Genomic DNA, 18,697 nt, shown 5'->3' on the forward strand with positions numbered 1-18,697 from the left:
CGTCGCAGCTGTGCGGCCAAAACGCCTCCTCCTCCAGGGCAACCCGGGCACGGCTGTTCAAGTGCGCTGGGGGCTTTGAGACCTCCAACGCCGCCGTTTGCGGATTCAGCACCTCCACTGGAAAATGGAGAAATGTTTTAAGGCGCTGCGCTATGAACCCGGCGGCCCGAGTTTGAAACCGTGGGACGGGTTGGTTACACGAGTGGTGAGCGATGTCCGAGTCGGTCCTGGGTCTCCTTCTCCCGGGGACAGCCTTCATCTGGCAGTGGACTGACAACGGGCTGGACTTTTAGATAATCTTCGAATGAATTTGTATCGCTAAGGACATTACAACAGATAGGCTGGGAATTAAATATTTGTAAAGATAAAATCTTCACGCTTCTCCCCTCCTCTTCAACCCACACAGACCAGCGTGGTGAAGTATACCTTTTTGACCAAAGGAGGCCTTCATCCAGCAGCGGTACACTAACTACTCCATCCCGTATAATAATTACTTGTATATATAAAAACGCTTACGCATGCGTAGTGTAAAACAAGCACCGGACAAATACGACGTTAGCTTTTTTATTTCATCAAAAAACGATCCGAACATTTTCCTACATCAAGCCCATGATAAGATGCTCCACATGTGCTGAAACACCCGACGACCCCCCCCCCCCCCCCCCCATGGCGGTTATTTCTTTGCGGGCCGACCCAGCTTGCCCTTCTTGTTCACCTTGCTCTGGCCGGGCTTGCTTCTCACCTTGGGTTTCTTCACCGGCTTCTCGGCCATTTCGCCCATAAAGTTCCTGGGCCCCTTGGGCTGCCAGGTGGCTGCTTTGGCCGCTGGCGGCAATAGGTCACCGCGCCCCTTCGGCCCGGCGTTCCCTGGCCTCACAGCATTCCCCGGTCTCCCGGAAATCCCCGGTTTCCCCAGTCTCCCGGAGTTCCCCGGCCTTCCGGCGTTGCCTGCCTTTCCGGCGTTGCCTGGTTTGCCGGAATTCCCTGGCCGCCTGGAGTTCGCCGGGCGGCCAGCCCTCCCCGGCTTGATCTTCTCCTTTTTGACGGAGCGCTTCACCCGCACCTTCCGCCCGGCCATCTCGGAGCCGTCCAGGTGTAGCGCCAACAGCACTGCGTCGGCGCCCTGGAGCGAGGGGATCGCAGAGCAACCCGCTGTTAGAGAATGGCCCCACGAAAGTGGACTTCATGCAAGCGACCTCTGTTACAACGCAGTAAGGGCGGCGCTTTCCCACTCGCGTTGCCATGTGAGATTCAGGTTAATCGCGTAAAAGAGCCAAAATTATATTTTAAACTGTCAGTACTTGGAATTTTGTCAAATGAAAGTGAATTGAGAGCATTAACCCACTGTAATTGAGAACCCGGTTTAATCCCAACTCGGTCGACAGGAGTCTATGGATGTCTGCGTAAGTCTACAAGTTATCGATGCAAGTTAAAATTTTTATTTAAAAAACTTTCGTGACTGCAGGGATTCATATTCTTGGTTCTTTCGGTAAAGTCACGTAGAAGGGAAATAATAAAATAATAAAAATATAAAACAATAAAAATTATCACGACGTTTCGACTGCAACACAAGCAATCATCATCAGGTGTGGATTTCAGGTGTGAAATCGACAGCAAAAATTTTTCTTGCTGTGGATTTCAAACCTGATGATGATTGCTTGTGTTGCAGTCGAAACGTCGTGAGAATTTTTATGTTTTTTATTTATATTATTTTATTATTTCCCTTCTACGTGACTTTACCGAATGATCCAAGAAGATGCAAGTTTACTACGAGCATCTTAGGGTCGCCGTTAACTTTTTGGAAATTAAAATATTTCCCCTGAAAAATGCATTGAGATGGAACATCTCCGTTGTGAGCGTGTCACCGGCGACCGGTCCGAGAACATCAACTCCCCCGGACACGTTAATCAACACGCGGTTGAAATCAAGAATCGAAGCAAGTTTTCTTCAGCGGTTCCCGGCTCAGCTCAGCGCCCGACCTTCCGAGTTGCCCGGCCAACCTGTGCCGGGAGGTCGTCCTGTACCTTGAAGAGGATGTAGCCGAAGCCCTTGCCCATGCCGGAATCCCGGTCGCGTACCACGCGCACCGACTCGACGGGACCGCACGGCTCAAAGTGGCTCCTGATTCGGTCCTCCTCCACGTCTGCTTGGTGCAAACATCACACGCACACAGGCACACCACCAGCTGAAGGGTAAATGGAGAAACCTTTAAATGGTAAGCAAAGTTGTTTTGTCGTCATATTCTTCAAATGTCACGTGACATCCCACCTGCGATTTTTGCACGGTTGGCTACATACGGTGTGAAAGGTTTTCAACATACATACACACGTACATACATCCCCATATTGCTTTGCTTTATTTTTGTACGTATGTTAAACTTCTTTCGCACTGTACGTAGCCAACCGTGCTAATACGAGGTGTGGTGGAAGAACAAACTAAACACAAGAAATAGTTGTAAAGAAATGAGTTTTCAATCATGATGATGATTTAAAAGTGCATAGCTCCAGTGACTTCTTAATATCGGAATGAAGAGCGTTCCAGACGGCCGCAGAAGCGCATCTGAAAGCGCACGATACAGTGAATGGCTTTGTTCGATGGTTAGCCAAAAGCCGCTGTGAGGATGACCGGAGTTCACGTCGTGATATATACTCCTTGACGAGATCAGCAAGGTATTGTGGATCAGTCGCAATAAAGCCTAAGTCTAAACCGATTTTTAATCAACTCTGACTTGCAGAGCCAAGTGCCAGTTTGTTTCTCCAGCGCTGCAGCCCCTGCCACACGGTGCAAAATTACGACAATTTAAGCAACGTCAAGATAGTAATTTCGATTTAAAGCTTTCGTGACTGCAGGGATTCATATTCTTGGTTCTTTCGGTAAAGTCACGTAGAAGAGAAAAACAATAAAATAATAACAATAAAACAGTACAATTTTCACGACGTTTCGATTGCAACACAAGCAATCATCATCAGCTGTGAAAACCACTGCAAGAAAATTTGAAGAAAAAAAAAATTCCCTTCTGCGTGACTTTACCGAAATAACCAATTAAATGTACAGCCTCTTTGTCAATCCACTGCTGGATGAACGCCTCGCCCACACTGTCATGGGGGTTGTCCGACCATACTTCGCCACATTGGTCGGCCTGGGCTGGTGAGGGTGGGTCGTCGGAAAACAAAGGACCCAAGGTTCGGCAACCTGGGGCTCCCGGAGCCGCATGCGGCTCTTCAAGGGCCGCTTCGTGACGTTGGTTTATTAAGGACGACCGTCTCCTATTCACCACACAGTGCGCTGCAGCTCTTGGATATGTTGATTTTGTTACGAATTCGAAAAAAAATTGGGCTCCTCCTCATTTTGGCCGCCGACCCCTGCCGGGACCGGTTTGGGTATCACTCGCCCCGACCGTAGCCGGGAACGGGAACTCGGGTTACCGGGTTCACGGCTAGTCGCGCAAACCACTCGCCAGGTTTCAAAGCCCACCGCCAACCATAACGCTGTTTATAACGCGAGCCGTCCCCTTGCGCTGTGGGCTGGGAATCGAATTTCAGGTGACCATGTTCATCGTTAAGCTGCAGAGACACACACGCACGCGTGCGCGCGCACAAACGCCGCTGCCGTGCAACGTTCACTTGGGAGCCGTACCGTAGGGAAGGTTTCCGATGAACACCGACCTCTTGTGGTCATGCTGTGAAAAACGGAAACCATCAAGAAATTAACCCAAAGCGTTTAAACATATCGCGAAAACGCAAGGAACACTTGCACGTCTCATTCAAATGTGTTTACCGTTAACCCGTGTGTGTTAAACAGGCTTCGCTTGGTATTTAACGGCGAGTGTAAAAAATAAACTTACATTTTTTTCTCCAGACGCTGCATCTACTCGTATGTGAAATCCACTCTGTATCTCCTCTCCGTTTCTGCGACACACGGAAGCACATGTGCGCGCACACACAAGCATGCAAACGAACACACGCACCCCCATTAGCTTTGGTTATGCTGTGCATTGACGTGTTATGCAAAAATCCGAGTGTGGCCCCAGTACGATTTGGTATGAAACTGCAACGTATAACTTTGCACTTCAGACCTGTATAAATCAAGGTAATACGTTTGGATCTGTACAATAAGTCGATTTGGGAAGCTAAGTTGGGTTGCGTCTGCATCCTTGTACTTGGACGAGTGACCAGCGTACACAACTGGTCGTTATCGGTCGTGTGGCCATGAGTCCGTTAACAGACGGCAGCGCAGAAAGAAACAATCGTTGTACAGTACTTCTGCAATATTTTGCTGTCTTTTCTTGGATTTTCTGTTTGCACTTAGTCACATATTCACTTTAAGATGTTTTCTTGTTCATGTTTTTGTTTGTTGCGGTTGCACCCGATTCAAGAGCCGAATGGCTCACAGGGCTATACCTAATAAATGAACTTGAACCTATCCTCCCACAGCTATGCTCCTAGCCATCACCAACCGACACCGACAAGCGCGCGGTCAAATAACCACCCCCGCCGATCCACACGGCGTGGCAAGGAGGCCCTCATCCAGCAGCGGAACGACAAAGAGGGGCCGCGCACGTGAGCAAGCCACGTGCACATCCGAACTGACCTCCGTTTGTTGTCCTTCCCTCCGCACCTCCGATTAGCACGGTTGGCTATGTACGGTGCGAAAGAGGTTCAACGTACACGTACACACCTGCTCAGCGCTTGCACAGCCCCCTGCTCCTCCTTGAAGACCACGTAGGCATTCTTGTTGTTCCTCTGGGGATGCGTTTTTCCTCTGACGAGGCAACACAGATGCAGATTAATATACAGTAAAACCTTGGATTGCGAGCAGAATTCGTTCCGTGTTTGTAATCCAAAGCACTAGTATATCAGTTGTGATCACGTGACGCTCGGCAGACAAAGCGTATACACGTACTACTCGTATTGCAAGACCTCGCTCGTTTAACAAATTCATATTTATTTAAAAATGTTGCTCGTCTTGCAAAACACTCGCAGACCAAGCTACTCGCAATCCAAGGTTTTACTGTACAAGGTAGCAGCGAGTTGCACGTATGTACGTATTTACGTTTAACTTCTTTCGCACCGTACGCAGCCGACTGTGCTAATCGTAAGTGCCGGAGGAAGGACAACACACTTAAACAAAAAAACAGTCCTGAAGAAATGAGGTTTCAATCTAGATGATGATGATGATGATTTAAAAGTGCACAGCTCCAGTGGCTTCCTAATATCGGAAGGAACAGCGTTCCAGACGGCCGCCGAAGCGCAACCTGCGGGTTGCTACGTTTGTACAGCCACAAGTAGCTCCCCAACACTCCGGCCCAACACATTGCAAGGCTTCAACGAACACACCGAATGAACGGGTGTGATTGTGCGTGCACCCGCATGTGCGCTTACTGTATGGCGGCCTGCCTGAGTGACATGTCGGGATCGGCTCGTGCCTGCAATAAAGAAGTACAATGTTTCACCACCGAGTCATTCACAAGGGACGAAAAGTCGACAGAGTAAGAATGCGTCGATTCGTATCGATTCGCTCACAGTATATGCAACGAGTCGTGTGCACGTGAATCGATTATCTTTGAGCTCGTGTTTTAACGCAATCGGTTCACGCGACCGATAGAACCACGAGAGCAATGATTCTCCACTACTCCTGTGTTCACAGCCCTGCCACGCTCCTCCGGGTTTTCCCGATTACCGGTCGTTTCTACTCGTGGCGCGGCGACGTGGCCGAGCGGTTAGGTCGCGCGTCCGTCGCTCGTCGCGGAGGTGCGCGGGGGTTCGAGCTCAATGACCGCCCTGGTTAATACTGCAGCATGGTATTGATGGCGGCAATGCGCACCGTCCGCTCCGCGGTGGACGGTTACGATACGGTGACGTCATTTGAAAAAGAGTCGGCCGCCATGCGCGAGCGTCACGGTCCATATTTGCAAAATTTGATAAATTGGCAATCAAAAAATATTCCAAATGGGGATAAACACATAGAAATCACCGCCCCCTACTGTGAAACTGAGCAGGACCCTCCTGAAAAGTGTCTAAGAGGCTTTCCTGGATACACGTAAAAAAAGTTAAATGGAAAATCAATTAGCACTGCATGCACCTGGTGGTTGGTAATGACGGAAAGCTGGACTCTGGTGTGGTCGCGAGGACAGGAGTTAGGATTGGAGATAGGAAACGCTGCTACAATAACTCAAAAGGTTTAAACAAAAAAAATCGATTCTTAAACCTCATCCTGACCCCCTGAATGGTTGGTGACAAATCAAGAGGAGGGCGGCGAATCGTTGCAGGCGCACACGTAAAGGGCGCTCAACGCAACGAAGAGAGCCGGGTAAGCAGGTGGACATCGCCGATTCTTTTGTACTCACAATGCATCGCAGGCGAACAGACTCGATCACCCCGCACGGCCGGAAGAACTTCTTTACAGCCTGAAACACACCGCGGTGCAGCAGCAGCAGCAGCAGCAGCAGCGCTCAAAGGTCAGCGAACCTGCACCGGTGAAGCGACAGCTTCTTAATCAATCAATTGATCATTATTTCACGTGCCAAATTCGCCCTCAAAGTAGGCATCGGTGCACATTAGAGCGGAGCAGTACAAACCGAACAAGAGCTCGCGAATAAGTTTACCTCCTTCGCGAGGCTCATCGGCAAATTGCCGACAAACACTGTCCTTTTGCGCTTCTCCTCATCTTCGGCGGTGACGACGTCCGATTTGGCTTTTTTTGGCGGTCGCTCCGACCACCCGGACTTGTTCTCCGCGGGCTTTGGCTCACTCCCCTTGTTGCCCACATCCTCGGCGTGCTTGCGCTTTTTCTCCTCCCTCTTGCTTCTGCTCTTCTCCTCTTTGTGTCGCTCCACCTTGTCGGCATTGTCCAGCGCGTTCTCCCTGTCAAGACACAAACGGTTTCGCGTCAACCGGCGCGTCAACCGGCGCGTCGATTCGACGTCTGGCTCTTACGCGCTCATGACGCGTGCGCAGAATCGCGCGCGTGTAAGGATCGGTTATGGACCATGTTTTCAAACGATATGTAAACGGCACGCAAATGGTGCGCCGATGCTACGTTTAGGCTGACAGAGTAAACAAAGTTGTACATTTGAAACATTGCAAACAACAATGCAAATGAGATAGAATTCATTTGTCTTGAATAGGATCGTGACTCCAAATCAGCACATTTTATCAAATCACTCGTGGAGGGGGTGAAACATTACACGTCTAATAAACACAGGAATAAATGTGGTATGATTTTTGTTTTTACATTAGGTTGAACTCAAATATACATTGTAGTATTTAAATGAAATGGGATGAAATGGGTTTCAGATCCCTACTTAAGGGGCTCAACTGTATACATGTCTGGATAACCAAGTGGAGTAATTTGTGTAGTTTGTAAGACCAAGGTGGAAATTGCGTGTGTAAAGCTTTACCTTTGACCGTAAAATTGGGCTTATTGGTCACTTATTCACTCTAACATTTGCAAGGTGCTTTAAGCAACCGTTTCTAAATCATAGAATGAATAGGGATTGCCATCCAGGTGGTGAGGGGTGTGTGCGTGGGCAGGGTGAGTCGCTGAACCAGAGGTCGCAACCGAGTACCCGATACCCGTACCCTACCCGATACCCGGCTACCCGTACCCGACCGGGTACGGGTACGGGTACCCGTTTGCGACCCTGGTGCGGCCCGGTACGGGCAGACCGTGAGTCACTGGTGAGTAACCGTTTGTCACTCATTTCCAAACGTCTTGTCTCTTCTCACAATTCAAGTTCCTAGAATCAACCCACCCACGCCTGCAACATGGCTTCATCCTAGAGGTCGCGATCAGGTACCCGATACCCTACCCGTACCCAGCCGGGTACGGGTACCCGTTTGCGACCCTGGTGCGGTCGGGTACGGGTAAGAAATCAAAACCCGTTTGTGACCTCTGCGCTGAACTGGCGAGGGTCAGGTGAGCCGATGACTGCAAAGTGGCGTCAGGGTGCGTGCTCATGTCTGACAAGGGTCCGGTGGGTGCCACGTGTCACGTCATCCCATACAACAGTGGTTCAACCTTTTTTTGGCTGCTGTACCCCTTGCAGGATTATTTTTTTTCAACCGAGTATATCCCCCTGGCCTGACCCAACATGGTTGTGAGAAATAAATGTACGAATAATGAACATCAATATTTGAACCAATTGTCCATTTCGTGAGGTGTCGTAACTAGTAACTGCAAGTGAATAAAAAAAATGAATCAACGGAAGCCCTGCATGCATGACGTGATTTATTGGTACTGGCTGGTTACTCTTGTAAACCGCATTGTTTACGATCATTTAATTTAGAAAGATATTTTATATCATTCTAGGTTACCAAATGGATTTAAATGTTATCATAGTTATTTTCTATTGGCAGATTCATACGTGATTATTCACCAATGACTCGTGTGTGATATCATTTCACACATTTATAAATCACCTCATGCACCTCCCGTGACGTTGCCACGTACCACCAGGGGTCCACGTAGCCCCGGTTGAGAACCACTGCCATGCATAACACGGGCTGCCCACGAGCTCAAACGAAAATGTCTGCTACCTCGTAAAGAGTTTAGAAGCGTCGTTGTCGTCGGAGGGCTTGTGCTTGAGCCGACTCCGTTCCTCCTTCTCCTTGCTCTTCTCCTCCTGTGCCTTCGACCAGAGAGCCTTCATCGCTTGAACTTTGTCCAAGTTCTCCTTCTCCTTTTGGGCAGCCGCTTCCTCCGCATCCGCCTTCTGTTGGGACAAGCCAAAGTTAAGAAACCCGCGCCGCTAGTGTCTACGACGTGAGCGGCGACACATCCCAGCCTCGCTGTGCGTGGGATCTGCCGAGCCCGTTTCGCACGGCACTTTGTACGCATGTTAAACTCCTGTCGCACCGTACGTAGCCAACCGTGCTAATCCTCATCCCAATAGTCCAGTATCCCTCTCGCTATGGGATGCGGCTGCTAGTCACGCACTTAACTCCAGTCCATTAGTGAGCGTGAACATTTTCAGTGAGAAATGAATCGGAAGTGCGGGGGAAGGACAATACACTAAACACAAAAAAGCAGTTCAAGAAATTAGTTTTCAATCTGGATTTAAAAGTGCATAGCTCCAGTGGCTTCCTAATATCGAAAGGCAGAGCGTTCCAGACGGCCGCAGAAGCGCATCTGAAAGCAGCACGTGATAAGGTGAGAGGCTAGATGCTGCTTTCACACCATGCAAGGTTTACAAAAGATTGCCCTCAGCCAGTCCCTTTTGACAAGTCTATTTAGCGAATGAAATGAGAGGTAAGTCAATGTCGCTGCCTCAATTTTTTAAAATAAATAACAGCCAAAGTTTCGGACAATCACCCTTCTATATAGCACGTAAAGGTCCATTGCCCAAACCGTTTCCTATTTCATATCGTTATCCCCCAATTCATTTTAAAGGCCTTGTTTGTGACGAATGTGTTGATTTTTTGTCAACTGCACCACTGTCAGCACAGTATCACAAATAATTAGTTTAAGTCTCGTAAGCTTTTTCCATGCACTAGTGTGGGTATGTCCAGGAGAAGATGCCCAATGTAGTGTGTCGGGATAAAAGCTTGAGAGAAGATATGCCCAACACGCAGCCCAACCCAGTATACTATGAGTGACTATGAAAACCTGTGTGATACGAAGTTAGAAAAAAGCTTTGCTGACTGGCTGGCATGTAGGCATGTGCGCAGTGATGTTGTCAGCGTGCACATTTGCGTGATGACGTCAACTGCAGCACTCCCAGAGCGTTGAGCCGGGTTTTTTGCATCCTGACGTCATGCCTCCCCACCCACCAACCCTCCACCTTGGCCAAGTAGGCCGAGCAAATGCGTGGGCACTGCTATCACATGATACTATATTATAAAACGTTTTGTTGACTGGTGGGCGCACAAGTGCATGGTGATGAATCTTCTTGGTTCTTTTGGTAAAGTCACGTAGAAGGGAAATAATAAAGTAATAAAAATAAAACATAATAAAAGATTGTATTAATTTTATTGTTATTTTATTATTATTATTTTATTATTTCCCTTCTACGTGACTTTACCGAAAGAACCAAGAAGATGAATCCCTGCAGTCACGAAAGCTTTAAATCGAAATTTCATGGTGATGAAGTCACGGCGCACATCTGCTGGTTGGTTGGCTGGAGGGACGGACAGTCACGTCCGGACGCGCGGGGCTGCTAGCCAATAATAATTAAAAAAACAGACTGGAGTTTGTAAAACACTAGCTTAAGCCATCTCGTACTCTTTGAGCCCGAACCGCTTCGGGCGAAACGAAGAGCGGGCGTCTTGGAGCCGCTGCCGGGCCTTGCGAGAAGAGGGCGGCGAGACCAGACTTCTTGGAGGGCCCACCGCCACCATCGGACTTGCGCTGGAAGACGGCGCCACAGAGCTGCCCCGCCACGTATCCATCGTCCGCACACACGGTCGTCTTCTCGGCGTCGCTCCTGGGAAGACAACACGAGAGATAAACTCGGGGATACGTGCGCGCCGAGGCCCAGCTACGAGACACTGTGCCAATCGAGTGGCATGGTTGTCGTAGGTCATGGTGCAATCAAATGTTGACGTGCCATTTTATTTAGGTACTGTGCATTATCCTGGTGTGGTTTGTGACTGGTTTGTTGTTTTTGCTGCCTTGCCCAACCTTGATACTTCGGACTTATATAATGAATGTATTATAAATTTTTGTTATTTGCTTGACATTTTCTATATTTTGCACCCTTATAGTTTGTGGTATTGTTTGCCGTACTTGCTGACCCACCCATTCTGGAAATCTATGGAAAAAAAGCTCCATAGCTAATAAAATTTCTCCTGTAGTCTCAATAAATATTCTGATGATTCTGAAATAAAATAGGGCTCCATGTCTGCCTTCCCATCGACTTTGCAGCCCGGTACCTAGTCCTTCCCCCGGCAGTTGCACCGCCTGCACACCCGACAGTTGCACCATTGGACTCAGCAAATTCATGGCATGTAATGATCAGATGTAATTACAGCAGCAAGTACTTAGGGATGGGTAGAATCTTTTTTTTCTAATTTGCAAGCCCTGGTGAAGCAGTGCCTATGACCAAATCACCTGCAATGTACCCGATCTTGAGGGTTATCGGAAGCTAAGCAGTCTTTGAGCCTGGACATTGTTTGGAATGGCAACCACCATACATAAAAACACGGACGTTTATAGTAGTAGGGTTTTACCCTTTTAAACTGGTACAAAACTGACACCTTTGTTCAAGGCATCATGTTTGCAATAACCACAACACAAGTAGTCAAAAAAGCAAACAAAAAGAAGCAACTCTGATAATAATAATATGTACTGTCCTTGAAGTTGATTGGCCCACACCCGAGACGGCTTTCTTTAGAGCCTAGTCCCCATTGGTGTTGGACCAGATGACACCAGAAGGCGTACAACTCAAACACAGTGCAATCAACTTCAAGGACAGTGCATAGTATTATCATTATCAGAGTTGCTTCTTTTTGTTTGCTTTTTTGACTACTTGTGTTGTGGTCATTGCAAACATGATGCCTTGAATAAAGGTGTCAGTTTTGTACCAGTTTAAAAGGGTAAAAACCTACTACTATATTTTGCCACTGGTAAAAGAGATCTCATAGTGTTAACACGGGCGTTGTTGGTTGCTGTGGCGCTGCTTTGTAGGCAGCAGAAGGCAGTGAATTTATGTGGTTGTGCTGTATTTCTATGCTTCCGCGTCTGTGCTCCCCGCGCCTTCACCAAACCGCATTGACCAGCTTGGTGAAGTATGGTTAAACTACCCCAACGACCACCTCTCCCCCCACCGCTCCCAGGCCCTCATCCAGCAGTGGATAAAAGTCACATCAAATTTCACATGAAGCAAAATAAACAGGTCAGAGGAGCCAATTTGACCAAACTGCTAATGGTAACCCACGGTAAAAAAATTAACCCGTAAAAACAAAGTTTTTCACTATAAATCCTTTATATGCGTGGCGGCTAGAGTCATCTCGTCCTCTGGCGTGAGATGGCTGCCACCTATGGGTCAGATGATTGCCTGCCACCATTAAGCAATTGGTAATTAAATATTAAAAAAATCCTAAAAAGTGTAAAATTTTGGAAAAAATATTTCACGAAAATAAATTGTCACGCACAACGAGTCTGTGTGCAAAATGTCAGCTCGATTGGATCACGGGAAGTGGGTTAAAAAAACGACCGAAAGATTTGCACGGTCGTAAGCGCGCAAGCAAGCAAGTGAGCTTAATATAAAGGATTTAAAACGAGTTATTAATTTCGCAAAATGACTTGCATACAGTCGATTATTCAACCCATTGCTTGACGAATGCACCTCCACCTCCACGCCGCACGAAGCCGTGTGGGTTGTGTGACCATACTTCACCACGCCGGTCACTTGTGGACGGCGAACGCGGGGTACAACAGACGGATAATTTGGTCATGATTTGAAGCTTTCGTGACTGCAGAAACACATACCATCTGGTTCTTTCCGTAAAGTCACGTAGGTGGACGGATAACTGTTGATTTGGCTGCACCAAGTCGATGTTATAATTGCACGAGATTGACTGGAGGCAATACTGTACTGTGGAGGTATGCCATGGGGATATGAAAGCATCAATAATACAACAAAAACACACTCAACACGTATTAAACCTACCACCAATACGAGGCTCTTTGCCGAGCAGACGTACAAAATAACTGTGTTCAAGATAACCTCTGGGAACACACACTGGTGGGATGGATGCGTAGGCCTCCGAAGACCGACACCGGTCTGGGCTGGAAAATCCGGCCGGGCAAGGAGTCGGAAGCAACCGCAGGGAATGTAGCCGAGACCGGTGCCCATTTAGGCCTCGGGATTATTTCGACTGCTCGGGTGACTGGAACGAAAACGATCAAGGAGACTTGACTATGAACGACTTACCCCCGTGTTTTCTTCGCTTTTGGCTTCATGATCCAAAAGATGCGTGCTTATTCGGCTCTTCGAAACGCGATTTGGACCCCACACACCGCGCAACGCGGGATCGTGGTTTCGTTTTTGAATAAACTTTATCAGTTGCGCTGTAGGGTCCTTAGGCTTCTTTAGAACCACGTGAGACCCCCCTCCCACCCCCCCTACTCGACCCCCCTCCCTCCCCCACTCGACCCCCCTCCCTCCCCCACTCGACCCCCACCCTCACCCACTCGACCCCCACCCCACCCTCCCCCACTCGACCCCCACCCTCATCCACTCGACCCCCACCCCACCCTCCTCCACTCGACCCCCACCCTCCCTCCCCCACTCGACCCCCCACCCACCCTCCCCCACTCGACCCCCCACCCACCCTCCCCCACTCGACCCCCCCCACCCTCTCCCACTCGACCCCCCACCCACCCTCCCCCACTCGACCCCCCCCACCCTCTCCCACTCGACCCCCACCCTCCCCCACTCGACCCCCCCCACCCTCTCTCACTCGACCCCCCCCACCCTCTCCCACTCGACCCCCACCCACCCTCCCCCACTCGAAGGTGGGGTACAAGGCGCAGCCCTGCAATTGCTTAGTAAACGCCACTGCTGGCAGAAGGCTCAACCCGCAAAGCTGGAGCAAGCTCTAGAGCAGTGGGTTCTCACCCAGGGGGCGGGCGGGAGGGCGAGGGGGTGTACGTGCGGTGATTTATGAAAGTGTGAAATGTATATCGTACGTGAGAGACGATGGTGAATGCATAGGGGCCGTCCATAAATGACGTCACGCACCTGGGGGGGGAGGGGAATCAGACATTTGTGACGATGTGTGACGAGGGGGGAGGGGGGTTAGAGAAATGTGACGTCACATCAAAATGCGCAACTTTAAATAAATATAAATAATACAATTGCTATAACAACACTAATTTTCATTATTAACTATTTTGTTATTTAAATTTACTAAGGTCACCTTTTATTTATTCCATGAAGAAGCATTTTGCTTCCCCATGGGAGAATGGAGAAGCATACATTTGTAGAGGTGATACGCGCTGGGATTAAGGATCGTATGCACAGTGCGTGATGATTGGCTGTGTAGGTGGTGACGCGCGCTGACGGTGGAGGATCAGGGGTCAGCGCGGGGTCGTGGGTTACGGGGTACCGATTGGCTGTGGGCGGTGACGCGCTGAGAGAGAGTGCGTCGTGATTGGGTCATTAAGGAACGACGCTCACGTCGACGCCGCATCAGCTCCGTCCCTCGTGAGCAGGGGCTATAAAAGGGGATGCACACAGGCGTAAGGGCAGTGTGTAACCAGCGAAGAAGGAAGACGGGGATGAAGACCTAGAGCCCTGCGGTACCTAGCCCCGCTGTCCTAAGGGGACCGGGACTCTGTGTAACCCAGAGGCGAGTGTAGTGGGTGTAGCCATAGGTCTACACGAGCCGAATGTACTATGTGTAGCCAGGGCATAGGGCTTACACGAGTCGAGTGTATTGTGTAGCCAGAGGCATAGGGCTTACACGAGTCGAGTATATTGTGTGTAGCCAGAGGCATAGGGTCTACACGAGTCCAGTGTATCGGGTGTAGCCAGAGGCCTAGAGCTTACACGAGATTAGTGGAGTGTGTCGGAGGAAGAAGAGAGACCACACGGTGTATTGTGATACCTAAAGGATTTAATAAAAGTGTGTTACCCGTCAAGAAGTTCCTGCCGTCAATTCCCATACTTCAACTGGCGTCAGAAGTGAAACGGTCCTCCAAGCATGGATACAAGGAGGAACCGTCGGACCCACGGGATTGACCACGAGGACAACCTCGACGACGCGGGCCAGCGGGCATCAGGGGGTGAGGAAGAGGAGCTGCCCACGGGGCAGGATCCACCGACGGCGCCGGTCGAGCGACGGGGGACTGACACCGTGCTTCGCGAGGCACACTCCCGTCTGGCGGAGCTGCTGCTCGCCGCCGCGTCCATCTTGGCGGAGATCAGCTCGTCGGGAGGAGCGGGGACGGCGGCCGACGTGCTACAGGATCGCCCTGCAGATTCCCGCCAAAACGATTTGGCGATTCCCGCCATTTCATCCGCTCCAACTTTTGGCGGGAACGGCCATCACCACGTGGCAGCGGTTCTCCATGCGCGGCCGCTGACGTCACCAACGCGCGCGGCGGACCGCCATCACACACCCGCCACTGGGGCCGCCATCTTACACACCGACGGGGGGGGCAGAGAGGAAGCACGAGGAGGAGGACGACTTTATCTTTCAGCAGCGCCTTCCCACGTTGTCAGCATTCAAGGCGGAAGGCGGGGATTGGAGCCAATTTCAGCGCAGATTTTTGGCGCATCAAGAGATGTCCGCCTGGTCCGACGCTACGGCACTGCGGGCACTGCCTGCCATGCTGGACGACAACGCGCTCGCGGCCTTCACGTCCGCACGCAGGTCGGACCGCTCCACGCTCAAGGATGCGCTGGCTCTCATGGCCAAAGTCTACGGTCCTCCCTCGGCGTGCCGCCATCATTTCTACGCAAGACGGAAGGCGGACACGGAGACCGTGCTCGCCTACCGCACGGCGTTGCTCGCTCTCGCTGACGCCGCGTTCCCTCGTATGGACGAGGAGGGCCAAGATGCGATGGTTTTGGAGCAGCTGCTCAAGTTGGCGCAGGACCTGGGGGTCCCCATCAACACGGCCGACGACACCGATATTTCTTCATTACGGGTCGCCACGAGCATGCAAGCGCACGAGGTCCTTCAACGAAAGCAGGGGGTCGTCTGCAACGCTGCCGTGGCCTCAACTCCGGGTCCGGTTGACACCGTGCCCCAAGTCGTCAGCCCACGAGAGGACGCGTTCATCGCGGGACGAGCGGGGGACTGGAGGTCGGGGGGTCGTTCGCCTCTGCGAGCGGCCCGCAAGCTGGAGCAACCGAGATCTCCGACTACTGTCATCACCTGCTATAACTGCGGCCTTCGTGGCCACGTGGCCTCCGGTTGCCGCGCCCCACGTCAGCGCGCCATGGGACCTCGGCTGGACGACGACCAAGGCCCCAAGTCATCACTGCAAACCCCGGCAAGTCGCGGCACCTCACATGCTTGGCCCGCATACTCGACACGTATGGGTCGTCGCGTTGCGACGAGGGAGAGCCGAGTAGAGTTCGGGGATTCGGTTCGGAGAGGGGGGTTCGGCCGGGACCGGGGAGACATTAAATGGTCGGAATTGGGGCACAGAATAGTGGCTGCCTCAGCGGGTTCATCCGTCGTTACCGGATCGATTGATGGGGTCGAGGTCAGGGTGTTAGTGGACACGGGGGCATCGGCGACTATTATTTCGGATCTCATTTATAATATTCTCCCGGTACAATGTCGTCCGCTTCTTCCGGTGGATGTGCCATTTTACGCCGCAAACGGGGGATCGTTGGGCATTATCGGTCAGATTAGGGCGTCCATTTGCATTGGTGATATCAAATTGTCGGGACCCGTTTTCGTTTCATCTTCCCTGGCGGTTCCTTGCCTATTGGGCACTGATTTTTTGGCGAAAATGCCCATCAAAATTTTAATTGATCAGCGTTGCATTGAACTACCATCGGGTCGCCGTATTTCATTTTTGACGAGCCCTAATGTAATTCGGACGGCGTGCGCTACCATTCAGGCGTTAGCAACACAGACCGTGCACGTGCCCCCGGGTTCACAAATGTTGATTCCCCTCCGGTTACGGAAGCCATGGGGGAAGGAGGCCTCGGAACAGGCCATGCTTTTGGGTCCTTCTAATAGGGCTGTTGGAGGTCTCGATTTATCGGTGGCTCACACTTTGGTTGGGGCAGACAGGGATCCGTTTGTCATGGTTTTAAACGCTGGGGCGCGGCCGGCCGTCATTCAGCAGGGCACCGTGCTGGCTCACGCGGCACGGGTCCCTGCGGAGGAGAGGCTGGTTGCGCAGGCTGATCCGAGCCCCACGAATAGCGTACCATCAAAGGAGGACCTAGATTGGATTGATATGCTGTGCGCGGACTCTGACGATTTGTCAGCGCTACAGTTGGGTGCGTTGCGCGGGTTGCTGATTGAATTTTCGGATGTCTTCAGTAAACATAAGTATGATATCGGATGCACGGACCTGCTACGCCACCACATTGAAACGGGCGATGCGGCACCGGTCAGGCAAAATCCCTTCCGACTGAGTCCTGCTGAGAAGGAACATGTTCAGTCGGCAGTTAACGATATGCTGGAAGCCGACATTATTTCGCCTTCTTCCAGTCCTTGGGGAGCACCTATTGTGCTCGTTAAAAAGCAGGACGGGTCCCTGCGATTTTGCGTCGATTTCCGCCGCCTGAATAAGATCTCGGTGGCCGACGCGTATCCGCTCCCCAGGATGGACGAGTCTCTCGACGCATTGTCCGGTGCGCGATACTTTTCGACTCTTGATTTATTGTCCGGATTTTGGCAGTTGCCACTCGACAAGGAGTCTAAGCCTAAGACTGCATTCCGGACTCCAGGGGGCCTGTTTCAATTTAACCGGTTACCCATGGGACTTCACTCCTCTCCTGCGACGTTTCAGCGTCTTATGGAATTGGTTTTGTCGGGCTTGCAGTGGGAGACGTGCCTCATTTACCTTGACGATGTCATTGTTTTCGGTAAAACGTTCTAAGAACACCTCCAGCGATTGAGAGGGGTGTTCTTGCGAATGCGATCGGCTAAATTAAAGTTTAAACCGGCCAAATGCCATCTTTTTCGTAAATCCGTGAGGTACTTGGGTCACATTGTCGACTCTTCGGGGATTTCTACCGATCCTGCGAAGACGGACTGTGTCAGTTCGTGGCCGACGCCCACGTCAGTGTCAGACGTGCGCAGTTTCATCGGTTTTGCTTCGTATTATCGCCGATTCGTTGAGCACTTCGCCACCATTGCAAAGCCCTTGCACGCTCTAACGGCAAAAGGAGTGAAGTTCCGGTGGGGACCGGAGGAGGAGGCTGCATTCTGCTCCCTCCGGGACGCCTTGGTAAGGGCCCCACCCTTGTGCTATCCAGACTTTGAGAGTCCCTTCTTGCTAGACACGGATGCTAGCAACACGGGCATTGGGGGAGTGCTGTCCCAAGTCGTTAGAGGGGTCGAACGGGTGGTCGCCTATGGTAGCAGGGTGTTGTCGCCGGCAGAGCAGCGCTACTGCGTCACCCGTCGTGAACTACTTGCCATTGTTTTTTTTGTACAACAATTCAGGCCATATCTCTATGGTCGTCATTTCACGGTCCGGACGGACCATGCGGCGCTCCAGTATTCATTACGGGTTGCCCAGCCCTCGGGCCAATTGTCGCGGTGGTTGGAAGTCCTCCAGGACTATCAGTTCACGACTACGTACCGTAAAGGGTTGCGACACACGAATGCCGATGCCCTGTCGCGGTTGTTGCCTTGTCACAAATGTGCGTGCTTATCGGGATCGGCGCGCTGTAAACCTCCGGTTACGGAAGGTAGGGAGGCGTTGGTTGCGACCGCGAGCACACCAATTGGGGATGGTCCCGCTACCCCAGGGGGTCAGGACTCGCTGCTCTCACTGTCGTTGATTGAGTGGGGCCGTCTCCAAATGGCGGACAGCTCCCTGCTGGCGTTGCGCCGAAAGACGGAGGGTTCCGAAGGTAGCCACGACCGAACTGGCTCCTACGAGCTTAAGCAGGGCCTGTTGATGAGATGGGACAGTTTGTCCCGGCGGCATGCGATTGTGGTGCCTTCTGCTGTGAGGGGGAAGGTTGTCTTGGCCGCACACGAACGCCTCTTGCATTTGGGAGTTAACAAAACGCTTGACCTGCTTCAGCGTGACTATTATTGGCCGGGAA

General features: G+C 51.1%; 1 protein-coding gene across 1 annotated transcript; it reads right to left on the minus strand.

Moving 5' to 3' along the window:
- Positions 1-642: 642 nt before the first annotated feature.
- On the minus strand, positions 643-13,030 carry RBM34 (RNA binding motif protein 34). Its single transcript, XM_061550078.1, has 11 exons — positions 12,875-13,030; positions 10,222-10,423; positions 8,538-8,713; positions 6,605-6,863; positions 6,347-6,406; positions 5,382-5,425; positions 4,678-4,761; positions 3,845-3,908; positions 3,637-3,679; positions 2,025-2,143; positions 643-1,123 (listed from the first exon to the last, which is right to left on the minus strand). The coding sequence occupies exons 1-11, from the start codon at positions 12,901-12,903 to the stop codon at positions 674-676; spliced, it is 1,530 nt and encodes a 509-aa protein (XP_061406062.1). The 5' UTR covers positions 12,904-13,030; the 3' UTR covers positions 643-673.
- Positions 13,031-18,697: the final 5,667 nt, after the last annotated feature.

Source organism: Lethenteron reissneri, chromosome 11 (assembly GCF_015708825.2).
Source record: "Lethenteron reissneri isolate LAM-NWPU_2019-01 chromosome 11, ASM1570882v1, whole genome shotgun sequence".
Lineage (NCBI taxonomy): Eukaryota > Metazoa > Chordata > Hyperoartia > Petromyzontiformes > Petromyzontidae > Lethenteron > Lethenteron reissneri.

Coding starts and splice junctions, on each gene's coding strand:
- RBM34 (XM_061550078.1), bottom strand. CDS start 12,903: ATGAAGCCAAAAGCGAAGAAAACACGGGG. Junction 6,407..6,604: donor CGATGAGCCTCGCGAAGGAG/GTAAACTTATTC, acceptor GGTGTGTTTCAG/GCTGTAAAGAAGTTCTTCCG. Junction 5,426..6,346: donor CTGTTCGCCTGCGATGCATT/GTGAGTACAAAA, acceptor TCTTTATTGCAG/GCACGAGCCGATCCCGACAT.